Source organism: Hemiscyllium ocellatum, chromosome 10, assembly GCF_020745735.1.
Source record: "Hemiscyllium ocellatum isolate sHemOce1 chromosome 10, sHemOce1.pat.X.cur, whole genome shotgun sequence".
NCBI lineage: Eukaryota > Metazoa > Chordata > Chondrichthyes > Orectolobiformes > Hemiscylliidae > Hemiscyllium > Hemiscyllium ocellatum.
In genome coordinates, this window is record NC_083410.1 from 65,084,527 (window position 1) to 65,106,112 (window position 21,586).

Consider the following 21,586-nt stretch of genomic DNA (forward strand, 5'->3'; position numbering starts at 1 on the left):
TCTGCGGGTTGAGTGTCTTGGAACTCCTCACCACAGAGCGCTTGGGGGCACAGTTCTTGTATAACATAAGGCTGAGATACATGCATTCTTGATCAGTAAGGCAATTGAAGATTATGAGGAAAGGGTAGGAAAGTGGATGAGAGACAGACCAACCATGATCCTACTGAATAGCAGTGCAGGCTTGAGGACCTAAACAGCCTACTCCTGCATATTTCTTGTCTTTTATAGAAAACAGATGGTGGGGGCATGGGTAGATCGATTCTTGGGGGTTACCATAAATAACTAGGAACAAGATTAAAAACCAATTTAGATTATTCTCTGGATAGGATTGGAAAAATAAGAATGGAATCACATGGAGTACAGTCTCATTCATTGGTTCACTGTTGTAATCCAGCTGAAACAGAAACAAAAACAAAGTGCTGGAAGAACTCCGCAGATCAGGCAGCATTTGGAGAGAAAAACAGTTAACCCTTCAAGTCCAAAAGATCCTTCATCAATACAATAAAAGTAGGAATGTGTGATCAAACATCTCAAAGGCTAAGAATAAGGAGAGATCATATTTTACCCTTTGACATCGGAGACAGTTATTGTGGTACTTCGGCTGGGCTGAAAAATGCATTGGAAGGATTCACAGAGTTCGTAGAAAGACTGGCAAAGTGGCAAGGGTTTGAAGGTAACAATATGTTCAATAACTTTGCAAGGAAGAAGTGAGTCACAGGAGTCAAGGGTTGACACTGAGGAAAGGGGGTGACAAGAACTCCTTTGAACAGAACAACCTATTAAAGCAAGTTTTATTTTATAAAAGACCGGCACATATGCAATGTTTTATCTCCATCAAGTGAAATAAAGTATTTCTTTCTCAATTGAGAAACCCAAGTTCACAAAACAAAAAAAAAGAGAAATAGTGGCAAGATGCTACAACTCTGCAAATTTTACAATGGAAGACTGAGTCAATGAGACAGTTTTACCACTGAGGCATTGAGAAAATAACCAAAAATTGGAAAGTGTGTAACTACCTTCATTTCAAAGCAATGAGCAAAAAAAAAATGCAGTTGTGTCAACGGTCGTGTAAATTACTGGAATAAAAGGTGTTGCAATGTTCAAGTAGATGTAAAACGGCATGATTTTAAGATGATTCCCCTTTATCTCAGTCAGTAACCTTCCCTCAAGTGATTGGATTAACTGGTCATTCACCTTATTTTCCTGTTTGCAAGACTTTGAATACAAATTGGCAGCATCAATTCTAGAAAAATGTGCATGCATTTTAAAAATTAATTAATTAGTTTTGTTGAAACAAAAAAAAATCTTTTACCGTCAACCTACCTGACTTAAAATTTAAACAAAGCTTTACTTATTAACTGTTAACAATCATTAACTGGCACATTCTCTAAGACAAAGCCTCTACCAATCAGCACATTCAAAATGTTGTTTTTCCCCTTTGGTATTTCGAGTCAGATGTACAGCATGGAAACAGACCCTTCAGTCCAACTCATCCATCCCAACCCAATCTAGTTCCACCTACCAGCACCTGGCCCATATCCCCCAAAACCCTTCCTATTCATATACCCAACCAGATGCCTTTTAAATGTTGCAAGTGTACCAGCCTCCACTTTCTCTGGCAGCTCATTCCATACACGCACAACCCTCTGCATGAAAAAGTTGCCCCTCCGGTCACTTTTATATCTTTCCCCCTCACCCCAAACCTATGCCCTCTATTTCTGGGCTCCTTCACGCCAAGGATAAGACTTTGTCTATTTATCCTATCCATGCCACTCATGATTTTATTACCTCAAGATTTGTGCGAAGATTTGTAGCTCGGGTGCTCGTTGTTGTGGTTCTGTTCGCCGAGCTGGAAGTTTTTGTTGCAAACGTTTCGTCCCCTGGCTAGGAGACATCATCAGTGCTTTGGAGCCTCCTGCGAAGCGCTTCTTTGATGTTTCTTCCGGTATTTATAGTGGTCTGTCCTTGCTGCTTCCGGGTGTCCGTTTCAGCTGTCCGCTGTAGTGGTTGGTATATTGGGTCCAGGTCGATGTGTTTGTTGATGGAGTTTGTGGATGAATGCCATGCCTCTAGGAATTCCCTGGCTGTTCTCTGTCTGGCTTGCCCTATGATAGTAGTTTCGTGGCTAGTTGATGTTCATGTATGCGGATTGTTAGCGGTCTTCCGGTTTGTCCTATATAGTGTTTTGTGCAATCCTTGCATGGTATTTTGTAAACTACATTAGTTTTGCTCATGTTGGGTATCGGGTCCTTTGTTCTAGTGAGTTGTTGTCTGAGCGTGGCTGTTGGTTTGTGTGCCGTTATGAGTCCTAAGGGTCGCAGTAGTCTGGCTGTCAGTTCTGAAACGCTCCTGATGTATGGTAGTGTGGCTAGTCCTTTTGGTTGTGGCATGTCCTCGTTCCATGGTCTGTCTCTTAGGCATCTGTTGATAAAGTTGCGCGGGTATCCGTTTTTGGCGAATACCTTGTATAGGTGTTCCTCTTCCTCTTTTTGTAGTTCTGGTGTACTGCAGTGTGTTGTGGCCCTTTTGAATAGTGTCCTGATGCAGCTTCGTTTGTGTGTGTTGGGGTGGTTACTTTCATAGTTTAGGACTTGGTCTGTGTGTTGTTTTCCTGTGTACCCTTGTGGTGAATTCTCCGTTCAGTGTTCTCTGTACTATCACGTCTAGGAATGAGAGTTGGCTATCCTTTTCTTCTTCTCTCGTGAATCGGATTCCTGTGAGTGTGGCGTTGATGATCCGGTGTGTTTTTTCTATTTCCGTGTTTTTGATGATTACAAACGTGTCATCGACATATCTGACCCAGAGTTTGGGTTGAATTTGTGGTAGGGCTGTTTGTTCTAACCTTTGCATAACTGCCTCTGCCCAACATATGCCACAACCAAAAGGACTAGCCACACTACCATACATCAGGAGCGTTTCAGAACTGACAGCCAGACTACTGCGACCCTTAGGACTCATAATGGCACACAAACCAACAGCCACGCTCAGACAACAACTCACTAGAACAAAGGACCCGATACCCAACATGAGCAAAACTAATGTAGTTTACAAAATACCATGCAAGGACTGCACAAAACACTATATAGGACAAACAGGAAGACAGCTAACAATCCGCATACATGAACATCAACTAGCCACGAAACGACACGACCAGCTATCCCTAGTAGCCACACATGCAGACAACAAGCAACATGAATTCGACTGGGAAAACACTACTATCATAGGGCAAGCCAGACAGAGAACAGCCAGGGAATTCCTAGTGGCATGGCATTCATCCACAAACTCCATCAACAAACACATCGACCTGGACCCAATATACCAACCACTACAGCGGACAGCTGAAACGGACACCCGGAAGCGGCAAGGACAGACCACTATAAATACCGGAAGAAACATCAAAGAAGCGCTTCGCAGGAGGCTCCAAAGCACTGATGATGTCTCCTAGCCAGGGGACGAAACGTTTGCAACAAAAACTTCCAGCTCGGCGAAAAGAACCACAACATTTTATTACCTCTACAAAAGGTCACCCCTCAGCCTCCGACGCTCCAGGGAAAACAGTCCTAGTCTATTCAACCTCTCCCTGTAGCTCAAATCCTCCAACCCTGGCAACATCCTTGTAAATCTTTTCTAAACCCTTTCAGGTTTCACAACATCTTTCCTATAGGAAGGAGACCAGAACTGCACAATATCCCAAAAGTGGTCTAACCAATGCTGCAACATGACCTCCCATTTCCTACACACAATAAAGGAAAGCATACCAAACGCCTTCTTCACTACCCTATCTCCCAGTGAGTTCACTTTCAAGGAGCTATGAACCTGCACTCCAAGGTCTCTTTGTTCAGCAACACTCCCTAGAACCTGACCATTAAGTGTATAAGTCCTGCTAAGATTTGCTTTCCCAAAACACAGCACCTCACATTTATCTGAATTAAACTCCGTCTGCCATTTCTCAGCCCATTGGCCCATCTGATCAAGATCCTGTTGTAATCGGAGGTAACCTTCTTCACTGTCAACTACACCTCCAATTTTGGGGTCATCAGCAAACCTACTAATCATACCTCTTACGCTCCCATCCAAGTCATTTATACAAATGATGAAAAGTAGTGGACTCAACACCGATCCTTGTGGCACTCCACTGGTCACAGACCTCCAATCTGAAAAAACAACCCTCCACCAGCACCCTCTGTCTTCTACTTTTGAGCCAGTTTTGTATACAAATGGCTAGTTCTCCTTGTATTCCATGAGATCTAACCTTGTTCACCAGTCTCCCATGAAGAACCCTGTCAAATGCCTTACTGAAGTCCATATAGATCACATCTACCGCTCTGCCCTCATCAACCCTCTTGCTTCTTCAAAAATCTCAATCAAGTTTGAGAGACATGATCTCCCAAGCATAAAGCTATGTTGACTATTCCTAATCAGTTCTTGCCTTTCCAAATACATGTACATCCTGTCCCTCAGGATTCCCTCCAACAACTTGCCAACGACCTAAGTCAAGCTCACTGGTCTATAGTTCCTTGGCTTGTCCTTACCACCCTTCTTAAAACAGTGGCACCACATTAGCCAACCTCCAGTCTTTCAGCATTTCACCTGTGACAATCGATGATACAAACATCTCAATAATAAGCCCCCTAGCTTCCCACAGAGTTCTAGGGTACACCTGATCAGATCCTGGGGATTTATCCACTTTTATGCGTTTCAAGATATCCAGCACTTCCTCCTCTGTAATCTGGACATTTTTCAAGATGTCACCATCTAGTTCCCTACATTCTATATATTCCATATTCCTTTCCATAGTAAATACGGATGCAAAATACTCATTTAGTATCTCCTGTAGCTCCACACAAAGGCCACCTCGCTTATCTTCGAGGGGCGCTATTCTCTCTCTCTCATTACCCTTTTGTCCTTAACGTATTTGTAAAAATCCTTTGGATTCTCCTTAACTCTATTTGCCAAAGCTCTCTCATGTCTCCTTTTTGCCCTCCCGAATTCTCTCAAGTATACTCCTACTGCTTTCATTTCTTGACCGAAAGACAAAAAGAAACCTCAAGATGTCTTCAGAAATACTCCAAGTTCGGCACTACCAAATTCATTCGTGGTAAGCACTTAAATACAACTTCTTTATCCACCCTCTCTCTCGGTAGTTCCCTACAGAAGGGTTCATGAAGACTTCTCCACTAGGAAAAGTGCCAGAAAGCTTCAAGTGAGAACCTATTCCTCAACCAACAGCATCTTTGTAAATTTCATCTTAAAATTTTAAAACTGTTACATTCAGAATAATGTGAAAAAATAATTAGGATGTCTTGTAGGCATTTTTTTTTATTTCAGGAAGCTTGCAGTGGTTCAAAGGTGAAGGCCTCTTCCACTTTCTCAGCCTAAGGAATGTTGCTTTGCCATCACTATGCACATCCAAGAACAGATAAAAGATGCCAAAAGACAGTATTTTAATCAAAGTAAAGCATGAAACTAATTCAAACCCAAGATTCCTTATCGTAATTTGTTTTTTTGTAAAAATCCTACAATGAAAATATGAAAGATGTTCATTATAATTTCATTACTCCTGAGATTTGTTTTTAATTCCAGATATATTTAATTAAATAAATTTGAATTGCCCCAGCTGCCATGTCGCAGTTTGAACTCTTGGCTCTGAAGTATTACTCCTGCGTTACTAGTCTGGAAACATAATCAACCTACCACCATACCTTAAGTTGATAAACCCATCTCCTTCATGTTGAACAACAACTGAAAGAACAGAAAGGGAACAAAGTGTACACTGGGGTAGGGGGGCTTCAATATTTGCCACTAAAAAGGAACACAAGGAGTGGCATAATAGCAGCACAATTGACCAAGCCCAAGAATCCACAGGTCCTTGACTGGACAATAGCAGTTAAGAAAAATCAGAGGGAACATCTGCTGAACTCAACCTCTCAGTTGCAGATGAATAAACCTATGACAGTATTGGTAGGGGTGATCATCATAGATCTTTGTAAAAATAAAATCTTAGGTGCATACGGGAGGTTCACTAAGTGAGTTGCAGGGGCATGCCATTATGCCAAAGAGGATAGACATATTAGATATAGTTATTAAAGCCAGTTCAGTATGGCTACAAACATTGGAATTAACCCAGGATGAACTTCACACAAAGGGCAATCTTCAAAATTGTTTCATTAGTTTTTTTCCTCTCTATAAGGAAAGTAATGGAAGGGGTTGTGAATTGTGGTATCTTGAGTATTTATCCACTAACCCTTTCAATGCTCAGTTTGAAATCTGTCATGATCATTCAGTTCTGGACCTCATTACAACCTTGGTCCAAACAGACAAATGACCAAATTTCAGAAATGTCACTAAAGAGGCAACATTTAAGTTATTGAGAATAAGAGGATAATTGTGGTTGTTGGTGGTCAATTATCCCAGATCTGAACATCATTGCAGGCACTCTTTAGGGCAGTATCCTAGATACAAACAAGGTTCATAGACCATTAAGCCCTTCAAGCCTATTCCAACATTCAATAAAGATCATGGCTGATCTGACTGAAACCTGAGATCCACATTCCCACCTATGTTTCTAAAAACCTTCCACTCCCTTGCTTAATATACCATCATTTTCTCAGGAACGGGGCAGGGCTGGGGGGGGTCACCACAGACACACTGCCCTCTGAGAAAATACATATTCATCTCAGCTATTTTAAGTGGGCAACCACTGAAATTTAACCAGAGGCCCCTAGTTCTACATTCTCCCAAAACAGGAATCCTCTCCACATTTACTCTATCAAGACCCTTCAGGATCTTGTAATCTCAATCAAGTCTCTTCTTACACCTGTAAACTTCAGCAGATTCAAAGCCTGGCCTGACAAACCATTCCTCACAAGACAACTCTCACATTCCTGGTATTTGTCTGGTAAACCTTCTCTGAACTGCTTCCAATGCATTTACATCATTCTTTACACTACTCTGAATGTGTGTCACCACTGTCCTGTAAAAGTAAAGCATAAAACTTCTCTTTGCAATAAATAACATTATTAGCTTTTGTAATTACTTGCTGTGCTTGCTTTTGTGATTCATACACTAAAAAGACACCCAGATCCTTCTGTAACCCAAGAGCTCTGCAATCTTCCACAATTTAGATATATACTTCTCTTTTTCAATAAAAACCTCCTTGCCAAAATGAACAACTTTACATTTTCCCACATTCTATTGCAGTTGTCAGATCTTTGGTCATTTACATTACACATTTATTTTCCCTACATCCACTTCACAAAATGTACTTTCCTACCGATCTTTGCATTGTCAGTTAAGTTGGCAACCATGTCCCAAGTCATTTATATAAATTGCAAACTGTTGAGATCCCACTGATTTTTACAGCATAACACTCATCCCATTCTAAAAAAAGAACCATTTAATCATGCCTACTCTCTGCTTCCCATTAGCCAGCTAATCTTGTATTATCAATATTCTATTGCTTCAACCATGAGCTTTTACTTTCCACAATAAATCTTTAAAGTGTAACTGTATCAAATACTTTCTGGAAATCCATGTACAGTACATCTACTGGTTTCCGTTTCTCTACTGTACATTTTGCCTCAAAAGAAATCTAAACAGCTTAATCAAACAGGATTGCTCTTTCACAAAATCTAAGCTGACTGTTTGATTACCTTGAACTTTTTTTTAAAAATAGTTGACATTTCCCCAAGGACACCTTCAAATGACGTTCTTTTCATCATAAGATCAGAAATAATGAATGCACAATGCTTAGTACCACTCAGGACTTCTCAGATACTGAAGCAGTCCTATGCTTGCTGGCAGCAAGCTATGAACAAGGTACTGAGATGTGTGGCAAGAAATATTCATGACACAAAATATTAGGCAATGATCATCTCCAGAAACAAACAACTATCTATTCTTGTGATTCAACAACCTTAAATATTATAAATTCCAGTAATTTTTTTTAATCCTCAGCAATGTGCATAACTCATGAACAAAGCAAAAGGCTGCTACGTTTGTCTACATTACAATTACAAAAAGTACTTCACTGCGAAGTCCTGAAGTTTCAAAAGGTTGCTAAATGAAACTGCATGCTGAAATCCAGAGTTCTAAATTACCTCATTTTTTTCTGTTTTAATAAAACAGAAGGTGCTTAAATTATTTCCATAAGAACATTATAATATTCCTGCGACAGCTAATACAGGGAAAGAAAGGATGGATTTAAAAAAAAGAATTCTGGTAGCATTACCTTCACCATGTTGCAAAGCACTAAGCCTACACAACTGGCCAACAGGTCACTGGACCAAAGTTGTGGCATGATTTCTTTTAAAAAACAGTGAACAAGAACTACATGAATAAGAAATGTTTGGAGGGATATGGGCCAAGTGGAGGCAGGTGGGACTAGTTTAGATCGAGATTATTTTTGGCATGGACTGGTTGAACCGAATGGTCTGTTTCTGTGCTGTATGACTTTGAGATATTGGCACAGATAATCAGACAGGTGTCAGATTGTGCCAAGCGCAGTACAGTAGCTAATACAAAAAAGGTAAAAATCACAACACCAGGTTATAGTCCAACAGGTTGATGTGGAAGCATTAGTTTTCAGAGTGCTGCTCCTTCTTCAGGAAGCTGTGAAACAGGACCATACCAAATAAACCTGTCGGACTATAACCCAGTGTTGGTGTAGGAGGATTTTTAAACTTTGTCCATTCCAACCCAACATCGGCACCTCCACATCACAGATAATATAGTACTGTCAAAACATTCATGCAAAGAATTATTTTTAAATCAGAGGATTATGATAGTTAACTTTCATTATATTCCTACATTGATTAGATTAAAGGCAATCCCCTTTGGAAAGCTCAGTAAAGCTTTGTACTCCAGTACCAAAAATGTTTTTTTGTTGTCCCTTTAGTTGGAGGATGATGATAATTAAGCAAACTAAAGTTCAATTAACTCAAGAGGTCGTGACAATCATTTTGGAATATCACAATCCATGTCAGAATGCTCCAGTGGGGCTCCACAAAAAAATACATTTCAAACACATTGTACATTTATAGTATATTCAACAATTATTACTATATAGATAACCACCGGATACATTCTGAACAGAAATGGTTCAGAAAGTAGGAAGTGTTCTTCATATACAAAAATATCAAATACCCTCTAAGCAGTCTTCTACTGCTGACCTCACGGGTTTATCCTGGTTTAGAACATTAGGGGGAATTGTGATGGCAAGTGTTTTAAGAGGGGAATGAACCAAACAAAATCTTCATCAAGTAAGTGCAGAAGAACACAAAGTGCTAACTGACTGGATGACAATGTAGCAAAGTTGAGGCTCAACAATATATCCCTTCAACTCCAGAAAACAAAAATATAATTTGGGCTTATTTCTTGTACTTTGTGGGTCAGTCATACATGTGAAGGAAATAGGATAGGTAAGGGTTGTTTTGGAACTAGCATTAAATGAAAAATAAACAATTGGAACACTGATTGAACATCGAACATGACAGCACAGTACAGGTCCTTCAGCTCTCAATGATTTCACAGGTCGGCGCAACAGTCTAAAGCCCCATCTAACCTACACTATTCCATTATCTTCCATAGGTTTATCCAATGCCCTTACCATTCGCAAGTCCACAACTGTTGCATGCTGGGCATTCCATGCCCTTACTACTGAGTAAAAGGAACTCTGACATCAGTCCTCTATCAATCACCCCTCAACTTAAAGCTATGTCCCCTCAGGCTAGCCATCACCAGAGGAAAAAGGCTCTCATTGTCCACCCTATCTCACCCTCTAAAGTCACCTCTTAACCTTCTTCTCTATTGAAAAACAGCCTCAAGTCCCTCAGATTTTCCTCAAGACCTTCCCTCCATATCAGGCAACATCCTGGTAAATCTCCTCTGCACCCTTTCCAATGCTTCCACATCCTTCCTACAATGCGGTGACCAGAATTGTAGGCAATACTCCAAGTGTGGCCACACCAGAGTTTTGTACAGTTGCAACATGATCTCATGGATCCAAAACTCAATCTCCTCTACCGATAAAAGCTAACACCATTGATCTTCTTAAAAACTCTAATCAACCTGGCTGGCAACTTTCAGGGATCGACGTACTTGGACATAGATCTCTCTGCTCATCTACACTACCAAGCATCTGACCTTCAGCCCAGAACTCTATTCCTGTTATTACTTGCAAAGTGACTCACCTCACACTTTTCCGCATTAAATTCCATTTGCCACCTCTCAGCCCAGCTCTGCAGCTTATCTATGTAGAGAGTGTGGTGCTGGAAAAGCACAGCAGGTCAAGCAGCATTCGAGGAGCAGGAGAATCGATGTTTTGGGCAAAAGCCCTTCATCAGGAATGACTCTCATTCCTGATGAAGGGCTTTTGCTCGAAATGTTGATGCTCCAGCTCCTTGGATGCTACTTGACCTGTTCTACTTTTCTAGCACCATACACTCGACTCCTATCTCTAGCATCTGCAGTCCTCACTTTTTCCTAACTTATCTATATCCCTCTGCAACATCCTTCCACGCTATCCACAACTCCACCGACCTTAGTGTCATCCACAAATGTCCTAGTAGATAGTGAGGTCTGCAGATGCTGGAGATCAGAGTGGAGACTTGTTGCTGGAAGAGCACAGCAGGTCTACGCCCTCATCCAGGTAATTTAAAGAAGTGACAAACAGCAGTGGCCACAAAACAGATCCTTGCGGTACACCAATAGTAACCGAACTCCAGGATGAATATTTCCCATCAACCACCATCCTCTATTGTCTTTCAGCTAGTTCAATTTCTGATCCAAACCGCTAAAATCATTCTCAATCCCATGCCTTTGTATTTTTTGCAATTGCCTACCATGGACAACCTTATCAAACATTTTACTGAAATCCATATACACCACATCAACCACTTTACCCTCATCCACCTGTCTTGTCAACTTCTCAAAGAACTCAATAAAAGGGTTGTGAGACACGACCTACCTTTCACAAACTTCCTTTCTAGATGAATATAAATCCTCTTATATTTCTTTCCAAAGCTTTCCAACAGAAGTAAAGCTCACTGATCTATATTGGTTCACAACTGATTTACTTGCAAATATTTTGAAACCTCATGCACATGTCCAAGACCCCATAATACATATCTGTGCAGATTAATGAGAGAGACTCACACATGCTTGACCTGGAGGTTCACAAAATACATTTTGATAAACTATGCAAATTCATCAGCAGATATACCATCATTTCTCTCCTAAAATCTTATTTTGAACAAGTAAATCTTCCATTTTTATTGAACTGGGCTGACTTCCTTGTCTAATTTGACATTTGTTGCCAGTACACAACAGAATTTAAATTTACAGTACACCAGTGTTAAGTTACATTTCTAGACTGAATCTGCCTAGAGAATTGTAAGTTAGTAGTCTCATTTGTTACATATTATCACATGACACTGCCACGGACAAAATAAGTATACAGTACTCTGTTTTGTAACATTGCAGCACAAAAAGAAAATTACACATAACAGATACCACATCATCCCTAATGGCAGCAAGATACTAATGTGAAAATATAAAAATTCTTAGTTGACCACAAATTTGTGATTAATATAGTAACTGCTTGAACTAATATTGAAAACAAGAACTACCCAGTCAAGTGACAAGACCCACTGAGTGAAAGAAACTGCAATATTTCCAGAGCAGAAGAATAAAAGCTAGATAATTAACATCTGCACTAATACCAATACCCAACAAAGTAGTTTTTTAAAAAATGGTAAAAATAAGCATCTTTCTGCTCATTTAAGGAACTGGAATTCAAGAAACATTGCCTGTTATTCTGGAAACAGTGTTTAATGTTCTCTTCTTCTACCATAGACAAAAGAAAAAGTAAGCTACTTTAAAACTAAATCATCTGAACAATTTGTATCCTACAAATGACTAGTGCCAAGTTTATTATTTTGTGCACGTTACACAGAATGAAATATAACCCAACTTGAGCTTCTGCATTTAATACTTTTCTGTGGAGAATGCTGAATTACAACTGTCAAGTTTAAAGAAGTTGAAATGCTTCCAGTATCGAACCTTCGGCTGCAATAATTGCCCTACTGGACTATCAACACTAGCATTTCACTGTTTCTAGGCAAAAGTAACAAACAAAATAATTTTTAAAAGCATAATCCAGAAAAAAAAAAGAGTTAAACTAGATACTCACTAAGCCAAAGTCACCCTGTGTATAAAACTAACCATCTTCTCTAAAATGAAGTCTGATGAACATCCAGTAAATGTATTCTCCAATTATCCATGACTAAGTAACCCTACAACTATTAATCAGTTTCAAACATAGATGGTTACTTCAATGGAGTAGAAAAGTTAAAATAATTGTATTGCTGCTCACCAAAATATTTAATGCCATCAACTGAAAGTGAATGGGTATAAATACAGCCAAACTGAGGCCTGGTGCATCAAATCCCAAAAAGAAGTTACATTCAATATTAACAAGATGACTAGGCCACTACTATGTTAATTGACTGCTAGGTTTTCTTGGTCATCTTGGTTTCTGTTGTACTAAAAAGATGGCAGCTGCTGGACTCATTAAAAAAGGCATTTTGAATACAATGACAGTCAAAGAATTAGATGCTCAAGTATATTACCTCCAGATTCTCATAACAAACAGCTGTAGCAAACCGGATATTTTAAATCAAGGCACTGTCACATATCAGACCAAACTAAACCCATGCACAGGGTTACAGCCATGTACAAAATTAACATCTAAGATCTACAGAACTGAATAAAGCAGAGAAGAGAGCCATGTAGAAGTTTAACTCAGGGACAAGTGCAAAAATGCCAAAATTTTATGATCACAAGGCACAAGACGAAAAAAGGGGGCCTACTGGTTGGCCAGTTGAGTCTAATTGGCCAAGGTCTTGCTATGTGAGAATTAGAGTCTTGAAACTCCTAAGTAATTGAAAAAAGGCACATGAATTGAATGCATTCCTTTTTCTTACCACAGAGAACAGACTCCTGTGCATATGTGATTTCTAGCAAGCATAAATTTATCATGCTCTGAATTGGATTGATTGTTAACATAGCTATTAGCACACTTTGGTTTGTGGTGGCACAGCTGAATAATCCTATCTCCAGATGAAGATCTGGAGTCCTTGAAACCAAATGTGTCTTGCACTTAATGTGAAATAGCCAAAGACTTGTTGTTATTTTCACGTCACATTAATGTCTGTGTTTTTCCCCAGAAGCCTCAGGTGAAACCCAAACATCTTTACAAACTTGACAATGCAATGTCCAAATACATACATATTCTTAATTACTGCACCATCGAGTCAAAGTCATATAGCACAAAAGAGGCCCATTTTCCCATCAGGTTTGCACCATCCTATTTCCATTAATCCCATTTATTAGCACTTAGCCAACAGCCTTGAACGTTGACATTTACAAAGTATGGCACTGAACACTTGGAAAGATTGAGGTTTCTCACCTCTACTGCTCAGGCAAGCAGTGAATTCCAATTTCCCACGACCCTCAGAGCTGGAAATGCTTTCCTCAAATCCCATCTAAACCCCTACCTTCACCTTAAAATTATACCCCCATATTACTGACCTCCAACTAAGGGGAACAGCTGCTTCCTATCCACCCTTTTCAGGCCCCTCAATTTTACGCACTTCTCTCAGTACATCTTCTCAACCCTCTCTGCACTAAACAAACCCTCTTCATTGCCGAATCAAAGGTTTGTACAACTCCAACATAATCCCCCTCTTTTTATAATATGTGCCACAACTGAGAAAGGCAAGTGCCACATATGCATTCTTAACCATCCCATTAACCCACACTCAGGGATCTGTGGACAAGCACTTGGTGACACAGTAAATCAGTGGTTAGCACTGCTGCCTCACAGTGCCAGGGACCTGGGTTCAATTCCAGCCTCGGGCAACTGTCTGTGTGGCGTTTGGACGCCCTCCAGTGTTTGCATGGGTTTCCTCCCACAGTCCAAAGATGAGCAGGTTAGGTGAATTGGCTATGCTGAATTGCCTAGTGTTCAGGGATATGTAGGCTAGGTGAATTAGTCAGGGTAAATGTAGAGTAATAGGATAGGGGAATGGGTCTGGTGGAATACTCTATGGAGGGTCAGTGTGGACTTGTTGGGCCGAATGGCCCAGTTTCACACTGTAGGGATTCTATTCTCCTCCTCTGAGCTTCTTCATGTCCTACCATTCATTGAGCATACCCTTGTCGTCATGTTACTTCTTCCAAAGTGCATCACTTCACACTTCTCGGTAACAGATAGAATTTAACCCTGATATGTACACAGACAGAGCTTCGATCCAACTCGTCCATGCCAACCAGATATCCTAACCTAATCTAGTCCCACTTGCCAGCACTTGGCTCATATCCCTCGGAGCCCTTTCTATTCATTTACCCATCCAGATGACTTTTAAATGTTGAAATTGTACTGGCCTCCACAACTTCCTCCGGCACCTCATTCCTTACATGCACCACCCTCTGAAAACGCTGTCCCTTTAGGTCTCTTAAATCTTTCCCCTCTCACCCTAAATCTATGCCCTCTAGTTCTGGACTCCCCCACCCAAAAGGAAAAGACCTTGCCTATTTATCTTATCCATGCCCTTCATGATTTTATAAACTTCTAGAAGGTCACCCCACTCCAGGGAAAAAAAAACAGCCCCAGCCTATTCAGCCTCTCCCTATAGCTCAGAGCCTCCAACCCTGGCTACATCCTTTTAAATCTTTTCTAACCCTTTCAAGTTTCACAACATCCTTCCAATAGGAAGGAGACCAGAACTGTATGCAATGTTCCAAAATTGGCCTAACCAACATCCTGTGCAGCCACAACAGGACCTCCTAACTCCTATACTGAATGCTCTGAACAATCAAGGAAAGCATTTACTCATTACTGTAGACTTACAGCAATGTTGTTACTTGTAAAAACGAGGCACTTATCTGTTCCTGCGACGTGTGCTCTCCCACACAGGTTCCCCTAAGGTCAGTTGTGAATTTCACTGCTTGTTAATTTTTCCTAGATGCATTCCGACTTCCAGAGATGCATAAACTCAAATAGCAAAGGCAGTAACTGCAGGTTCACTGCTGTGTCAGTTAGCAGTGTAGATTTCTTTTGCTCTCTCCCTCACTAACCATGTGGTTGCTGATTTTTGTCAGTCTTCCTCCTTTTAAAAATTGCATTGGTTTTTCCCTAAAGTTCCAAAACAACAGCATATAAAACAGTAATCGCTGCTTCTGGAATTAAGAAATCACCTCCAACATCTAAAATGCCTCAAAAAAAAAGCAGCTTTTACAGCCACATTTTTTTTCCCCCATTCTCCATCTTGGATTACCCACAATCCACGTCACTGACCAACCCGTTCATATCTTCCTGTAACTGAAGACCTTCTTCCTCATTATTAGTGACCCAAACTTATAAGTAACTGAAACTTATTTACCACCTCTACCCTCCCAACTTAACTTTACTGTTTATTTATATCACAAACAATAAAAGGGACCCAGCACTGATCCCTATAGTATGCTACTAAACACCAGCCTCCAGTCAGACAAACAACATTTTACTACCACCCAGTCTTCTATCAACAAGGCAATTTTGGATCTAACTTGCCAAGTTATCCTGGATCCCATGTGCTTTTACTTTCTTGATCAAAGTCCCACATGGATCCTTGTCAAAGACTTTGCTGAAATCCACAGAAATTACATCAGCTGCATTACCCTCATCTACAAACCTGATCACTTCCTCAAAAAGAAGTCAGTCAATCAAATTTGTTCATCATGACCTCAACATAGCTTGGTTAGACAGACGATCCCTGATCAAATCTTGCTTCTCCTTCATAACTTTCTCCAACAGATTCACTGGTCTGCAATTCCCTGGTTTATTGCTCCCAACTTTCTTAAAAAGTGGAACCACATTAGTTGTCTTTCAGTTCTCTGGCACCTTCAAACTCATTTATTGGATCTGCCATCAAGTCTAAATGCACAGTTTTGTCTCAAAACGCAAGCTATGAAAATGTTTGTAAGAGTGGCAAAGTGTCTTTCAACATCCAGCATCGTGAGCCACAAGGATGAATCCTATGTCCACACATGTATCGGCTGCTAAAGATAAACAAAAAGCAATGTCCTATTACAACCTATTTCCCCAAAGACCAGTTGATGCTGTGCAGCACTAATTGGCAAATGGTTGAGAGAATTACCATAGCAAATTGTATGTGGGTTTTCCATTTACATGGTAAAGAATTCCCTCATTTGTGAGGACCGTAAGGAACTTGCATAGACAAGATATTGTTATCAATATACACTTGTTCAGTATTGCTAACCTATTCATTAGTATGCTGAAGGAAGCCATCACCTTTGCAGCACACTGCTTTATTATGGTAAGATAGATGTGCTGCTATTTTCTGAATCCTTATTCACTGAATTATGAACTTAGCAACTCACGCAAATTCAATTTTAAATGGCACCAAGTTTATGTTCCAGTCACAGAAAATCTGCTATAATTAAGTAGTTGCGCACAATTTGTGTCAGTTTCCCTCAAAAACACACTTTCTTGGAGTGAGCCTCAATATTCTGGACACTTGTGTGCAGTGGTCGTGTCCGTACATTTGAGCCAAATCTCACCGGCTCCAGAGGTCAGAGATGTACAGCACGGAAAGAACCCCTCGGTCCAACTCATCCATGCCCACCAGATATCCCAACTTAATCTAGTCCCACTTGCCAGCACCCAGCCCATAACCCTCCAAACCCTTCCTATTCATATACTCATCCAATGCCTTTCAAACCTTGCAATTGTACCGGCCTCCACCATTCCACTGACAGCTCATTCCATACACGTACCACACTGCAGCTCTGTCAATTTCACAAGGTGAGCAAACAGCTAGATCCGTATTTGCAGGATTTCTGAATAGTCAGTTTTCTAGTTCACGGTGCTAAATGATCCTTGTATGTATATTGACCAGTCCATACACGTACCACACTGCATGAAAAAGTTGCCCCTTACGTCTCTTTTATATCTTTCCCCTCTCACCCTAAATCTCTAGCTCTGGACTCCCCCACCCCAAGGAAAAGACCTTGTCTATTTATCTTATCCATGCCTGCCATGATTTTATTAACTTCTAGAAGGTCACCCCGCACCAAGGAAAACACTCCAGCCTATTCAACTTTTCCCTGTAGCTCAAATCCTCCAACCCTGGCAACATCCTCGTAATACCTAACTTGTTAGAAAACAGGCTTTTAAAATAAAATGCACGTTTCCAATACATTGATAATACATTTGAGATCTTTCAATCCACAGCTGTACTCTATTAAATCTTTAAACACCTTAATGCACTCCAATATGGAGTGGCTTATTGGTAACATTACAAGACTAGGAATATAGAACCCCAAGCTGATGAGCTGTGGACAAAAGTCCAAATCTCACTACGGCAGGTAAAATTTGAACTCAGTTTATTTAAAACCTGGTCAAGAGCAACCTTGTAATCACTGTCAATTATCATAAAAGCCCATCTGATCACTAACATCCTTTTTAGGGAAAGAAATCTGTCATCCTTACCTGTACGTGACTATACGCCTATATGTGACTCCAGAACCATAGAAATGTGGTGGACCTTTAATTGCATTCCAGGCAATTATGCAAGAAATTGGCAGTAAAACCAATGATATCAACTGATATCTATATCCCATGAATGATTTTTTTTTTAAATTACCTTTTGTGACAGTCAAATACACTCAAATTCCATGTTCGTTTAGAAACCTAGCAATGTATCAAACTAATCAACTACAAGGCTAGTTTCACTGGTCAATATACATACAAGGATCATTTAGCACCGTGAACTAGAAAACTGACTATTCAGAAATCCTGCAAATACGGATCTAGCTGTTTGCTCACCTTGTGAAATTGACAGAGCTGCAGTGCAAAGCTCTCATGCAGGACAATGGCTATCCTGATCAGACCATTTCATGAAACACAAAATTTTACAAATGGACCAAAGGATACCACTTTCAGACCCAAAACCTCTAACCCAAATTATCCTGGGAAGAGAAAATTATATAAAAATTTAAGCAATAGACTAAAAGTCTATTTCACACTCTTCTGTAGTGGCAATGCAAGTAGCATTTTCCAGCAGGATGCTGCCATCACCATAAAATTTAGTAACAAGTTCTGTATGCACAATACCAGGCACATAAAATGTACCTCCAACTGATCAAATCAAAATGTATCTTTTGTTGCTCATAATTAGCAGAGTATAGATCATTTGCAAAGACAAGTTAGATGCAATTCTAAAATTGTGCAAGTACAGCCCAATCTTGCGTGCTAATACCTACACTAACAACCAATTTAAGAAACTAAGTAAAACTCATAACATGGTTCATTTAAACTTGGAAAGGACATAAAGTCACAAGCAGAGACCTTTTTACTGCAAACAAAACAGGAATATGCTCAGGTGTTGCAACTTTTTTGATTATCTTGGAGCTTGAGGCGCCTTTCATTCTAGTTGGTCGAAGCACCTCGATACATCAGAATTGACTGCCAAACAAACAATCAGTACCCTTTATGCCTGTAGAACAAGCTGTTCTCATTTGAAATTTGGTATTCTTGCATTCATCTTGATGTATGCAAAAACAAAGCGCTTTTGCAATACGCCTTGCTTTCCATCTTTATTGAATTCTGCCCTACCAAGTAACTGTTAATATTGAATATAGTTCTTGAAATTGAATATTGTATGAGGCGTAACAAGCACTGTACAGAGGTTACAAAAAAAAAATCACTTGGCTAGTATACACTAACTGGACTCCTGTGGCACAGTGATAGAGTTCCCCACTCAATCAGGAGGCTTGCGTCCAAAGTCCCATCTGCTCTAGAAATTTGTCCTAACACCTCTGAAAAGGTTGATTAAAAAAAAATCCACGTAGGCATATACACCATTCAAGTGAACCATTCTAGTCACATTTACCCATATATTTTCCCTCATTCAATCTGATTTGAATTTTAACAGTTTCTACCTCAACCATCAAGCTTGAAAGCAAGTTACACAGTCTCACAAAGTTGTGGAAGTTTCTTCTGAATTCTTTTGCATGTCTTGCATTTAAATTGTGTATCTTTGACACTTCATCCTTTACTTCCTAACTAGTGGAAATAGTCTGCTTGCATCCAGCCTGCTCCATCTGGGTCATAATTTTAAGAATTTGTATTACAATGCTCCATAATCTGCTTTGTTGGAATATGACATACATGTAGCAAACAGACCTAATAGATTATGCAGTACATCAAAATACAGTTTCAGAACCTAGCTATTATCACAAATATCACATGGTACAGTCCACAGTAGCATATGTAATGGTTTACTAATCTGGCCTGTTGAATGGGTACAAATAAATTAAAGACTTGACATGAAAAAATAAGCAGCTGGAGTTTCAGACGCAATCAATGAAATTTTAAATTTAGATGTTTACATTACAAAAATCAGCTGTCAATGCATTTTTCAATCAGTGCTGTTAAAGAATTCTAGTGAGCTGTCCAATTTTCTCAAGTGATCTTTATTAGCATCCAATGAGAGAATTTTAAAGGACAACAAATTTTTTGTCACAATTTACAAACAGTAAAACATTTTGGATAAAATCTGCTCAAAAGGAAGGCATAATTTCTAATGCATTCAGAACTTGTTTTACTGTCAGTGCTTTTTTTAAGAAAAACAAATTTTCAATTATTCAAATTCAGCATTATACAAACTATCTTGAAGTTAACATATACACAACTAAATGTATGTTTGTAACTTTCTGCTAATGAAGACTCCATTTCCTATAAGAACTAAGATGAATATGTAGAACGACCAAATAAATTTACTCGACACAGCCATTGTATTGGTCACCACTATCCAAAAGTGGATTCAGTATTCCTAAATGACAATCTAAAATAGATCAAGGAGTGTGTACTTATTAAGTATAACAATTTTAAACTGATCAGTGTCAGCAAGTCTGCAAAGTCATGAATTGCATTTTTAAAAAATCTACCAACAATGCAATCTGATTTTATGTGACCGATTAAACTATCCTCAACCATAATCAATAGTCATAAAGTGACATCAAAGCAAGTTCATCCTAAACTGTACCTATTCCTTCCCCCCCCCCCCCCCATCCCATATAGTTTAGGTGCAAATTCTAGAATCTGTAAAGCAATGCATACATTTCCATTTAGTATCAATAATACATTTTTCCAGACATATTAAAATTATAGAACTCAAAGCAACGTGTAACTGATACCCATAACATCAGGCATTTTGTGTAAAACAACATCAATCTATTCTCGTCAGCCTGACATTAGGCCACAAAAGCTCTAAATCGTTTATGCACTAATTAATTTCATAATATTGAAGCAAACTTCAAATAAACATTAACTACTATACAGCATAGATCTTAATGGTAAGGAAGGAAAAGAAACATTTCAAGACAAAATGCCTTGAATGACCGGAGCACTTTTAAGAGTGTCTAGGCCTGCATGAAAGCTAAAGACATATAGGCCGGAACCAATGGCTATGCATTACTGCAGATTATTATTTTTCACACAAATACCTACAGGCCTGTGCAGCAATGAGGAGATAATTTTACCACTTACTTGCATTTAACACGTCAAGCAGCTCTGCACAGTTTTCGCACATCTTTCACTAATTTAACCATTTATCTGCCCTACGGTTTCTCGTTAAGTTCAATTGTTTGTTGTGCGACCGTTCGTTGTTTTGAGAAGGCGCTGAGGGAGGGGGAAGGGAGGGAAAGGGAGAAAAAAATCTGAATGCAAATTAACCGATCCGCACCACAACGACCAGCTCGAACCTCCGCGCCATTTTGATTTGGACAAGTCCGACGAGCAGCTTCGGATGTTTCCGCTGACAATCGGGTCCTTCCCCTGCGTCGCGCACCTCACGCAGCGCCCAAGATGGCCACCCCTCCCTGCCACAGGTGGTACATACGTTCGCATGACATTGCCACGGCAACGTACCTTACCTCGCCAACGGCCGCAATGACTCGACCAGCTTGATAAACAACGGAGAGAAGAGTGAGTGGTTGCGAGTGTCTTAAAAATAAATTATAACTGGATTAAAACAGGCCGTGGTGCTGATAACGGTGTTATTTCCCCTCGTTCGTTTACTAACCTGAAGTTTTCACCGGCGAAAATATTTACTTTCATTTTCAGATGGGCATCTTTACAGAATAGAGCAAAACATTACTCATTTAGCTTAACAAACTCACGTCCTGTCTCTGATGGTGGATGCTCTTTAAAACAAAAATAATTTACTACAGTCCGTCCAAAAGCTGAGCAACTCCGATTGAAATTAAGGACTCATTTTCTGCAGAAATTTGATAGTTACCTTTTAAAGTGATCAATTTCGTGTTAAGTTGGCTAGATTTATAAAACCAGCATAACATCATTGGTTAAAGTGCAGGAGGCTGTTAGGCCCGTCGTACCTGCGCCTGCTCCGCAAAAGCAAGCCAGATAGGCAGGAGGCTGGAAGAACACCGCAAGACAGGCAGCATAAGGAGGTGGAAAAGTGGACGTTTTGGGTGTGGACCTTGTTCAGGACTCTGCCCC

The 21,586-nt window shown here is 39.8% G+C and overlaps 1 protein-coding gene across 4 annotated transcripts in view; it reads right to left on the reverse strand.

Moving 5' to 3' along the window:
• usp34 (ubiquitin specific peptidase 34) overlaps window positions 1-21,019 on the reverse strand; it is a 472,579-nt gene extending 451,560 nt beyond the window's left edge. For 3 of the 4 annotated variants that reach the window (XM_060831550.1, XM_060831548.1, XM_060831549.1), the window contains exon 1: window positions 20,615-20,828. In XM_060831550.1, the coding sequence (XP_060687533.1) occupies window positions 20,615-20,657 (43 nt within the window). In that variant the 5' untranslated portion in view covers window positions 20,658-20,828. Of the gene's footprint in view, window positions 1-20,614; window positions 20,829-20,995 lie in introns of those variants that run through there. The other variant, XM_060831547.1, reaches the window with a different exon arrangement.
• Between the last annotated feature and the right edge of the window lie 567 nt (window positions 21,020-21,586).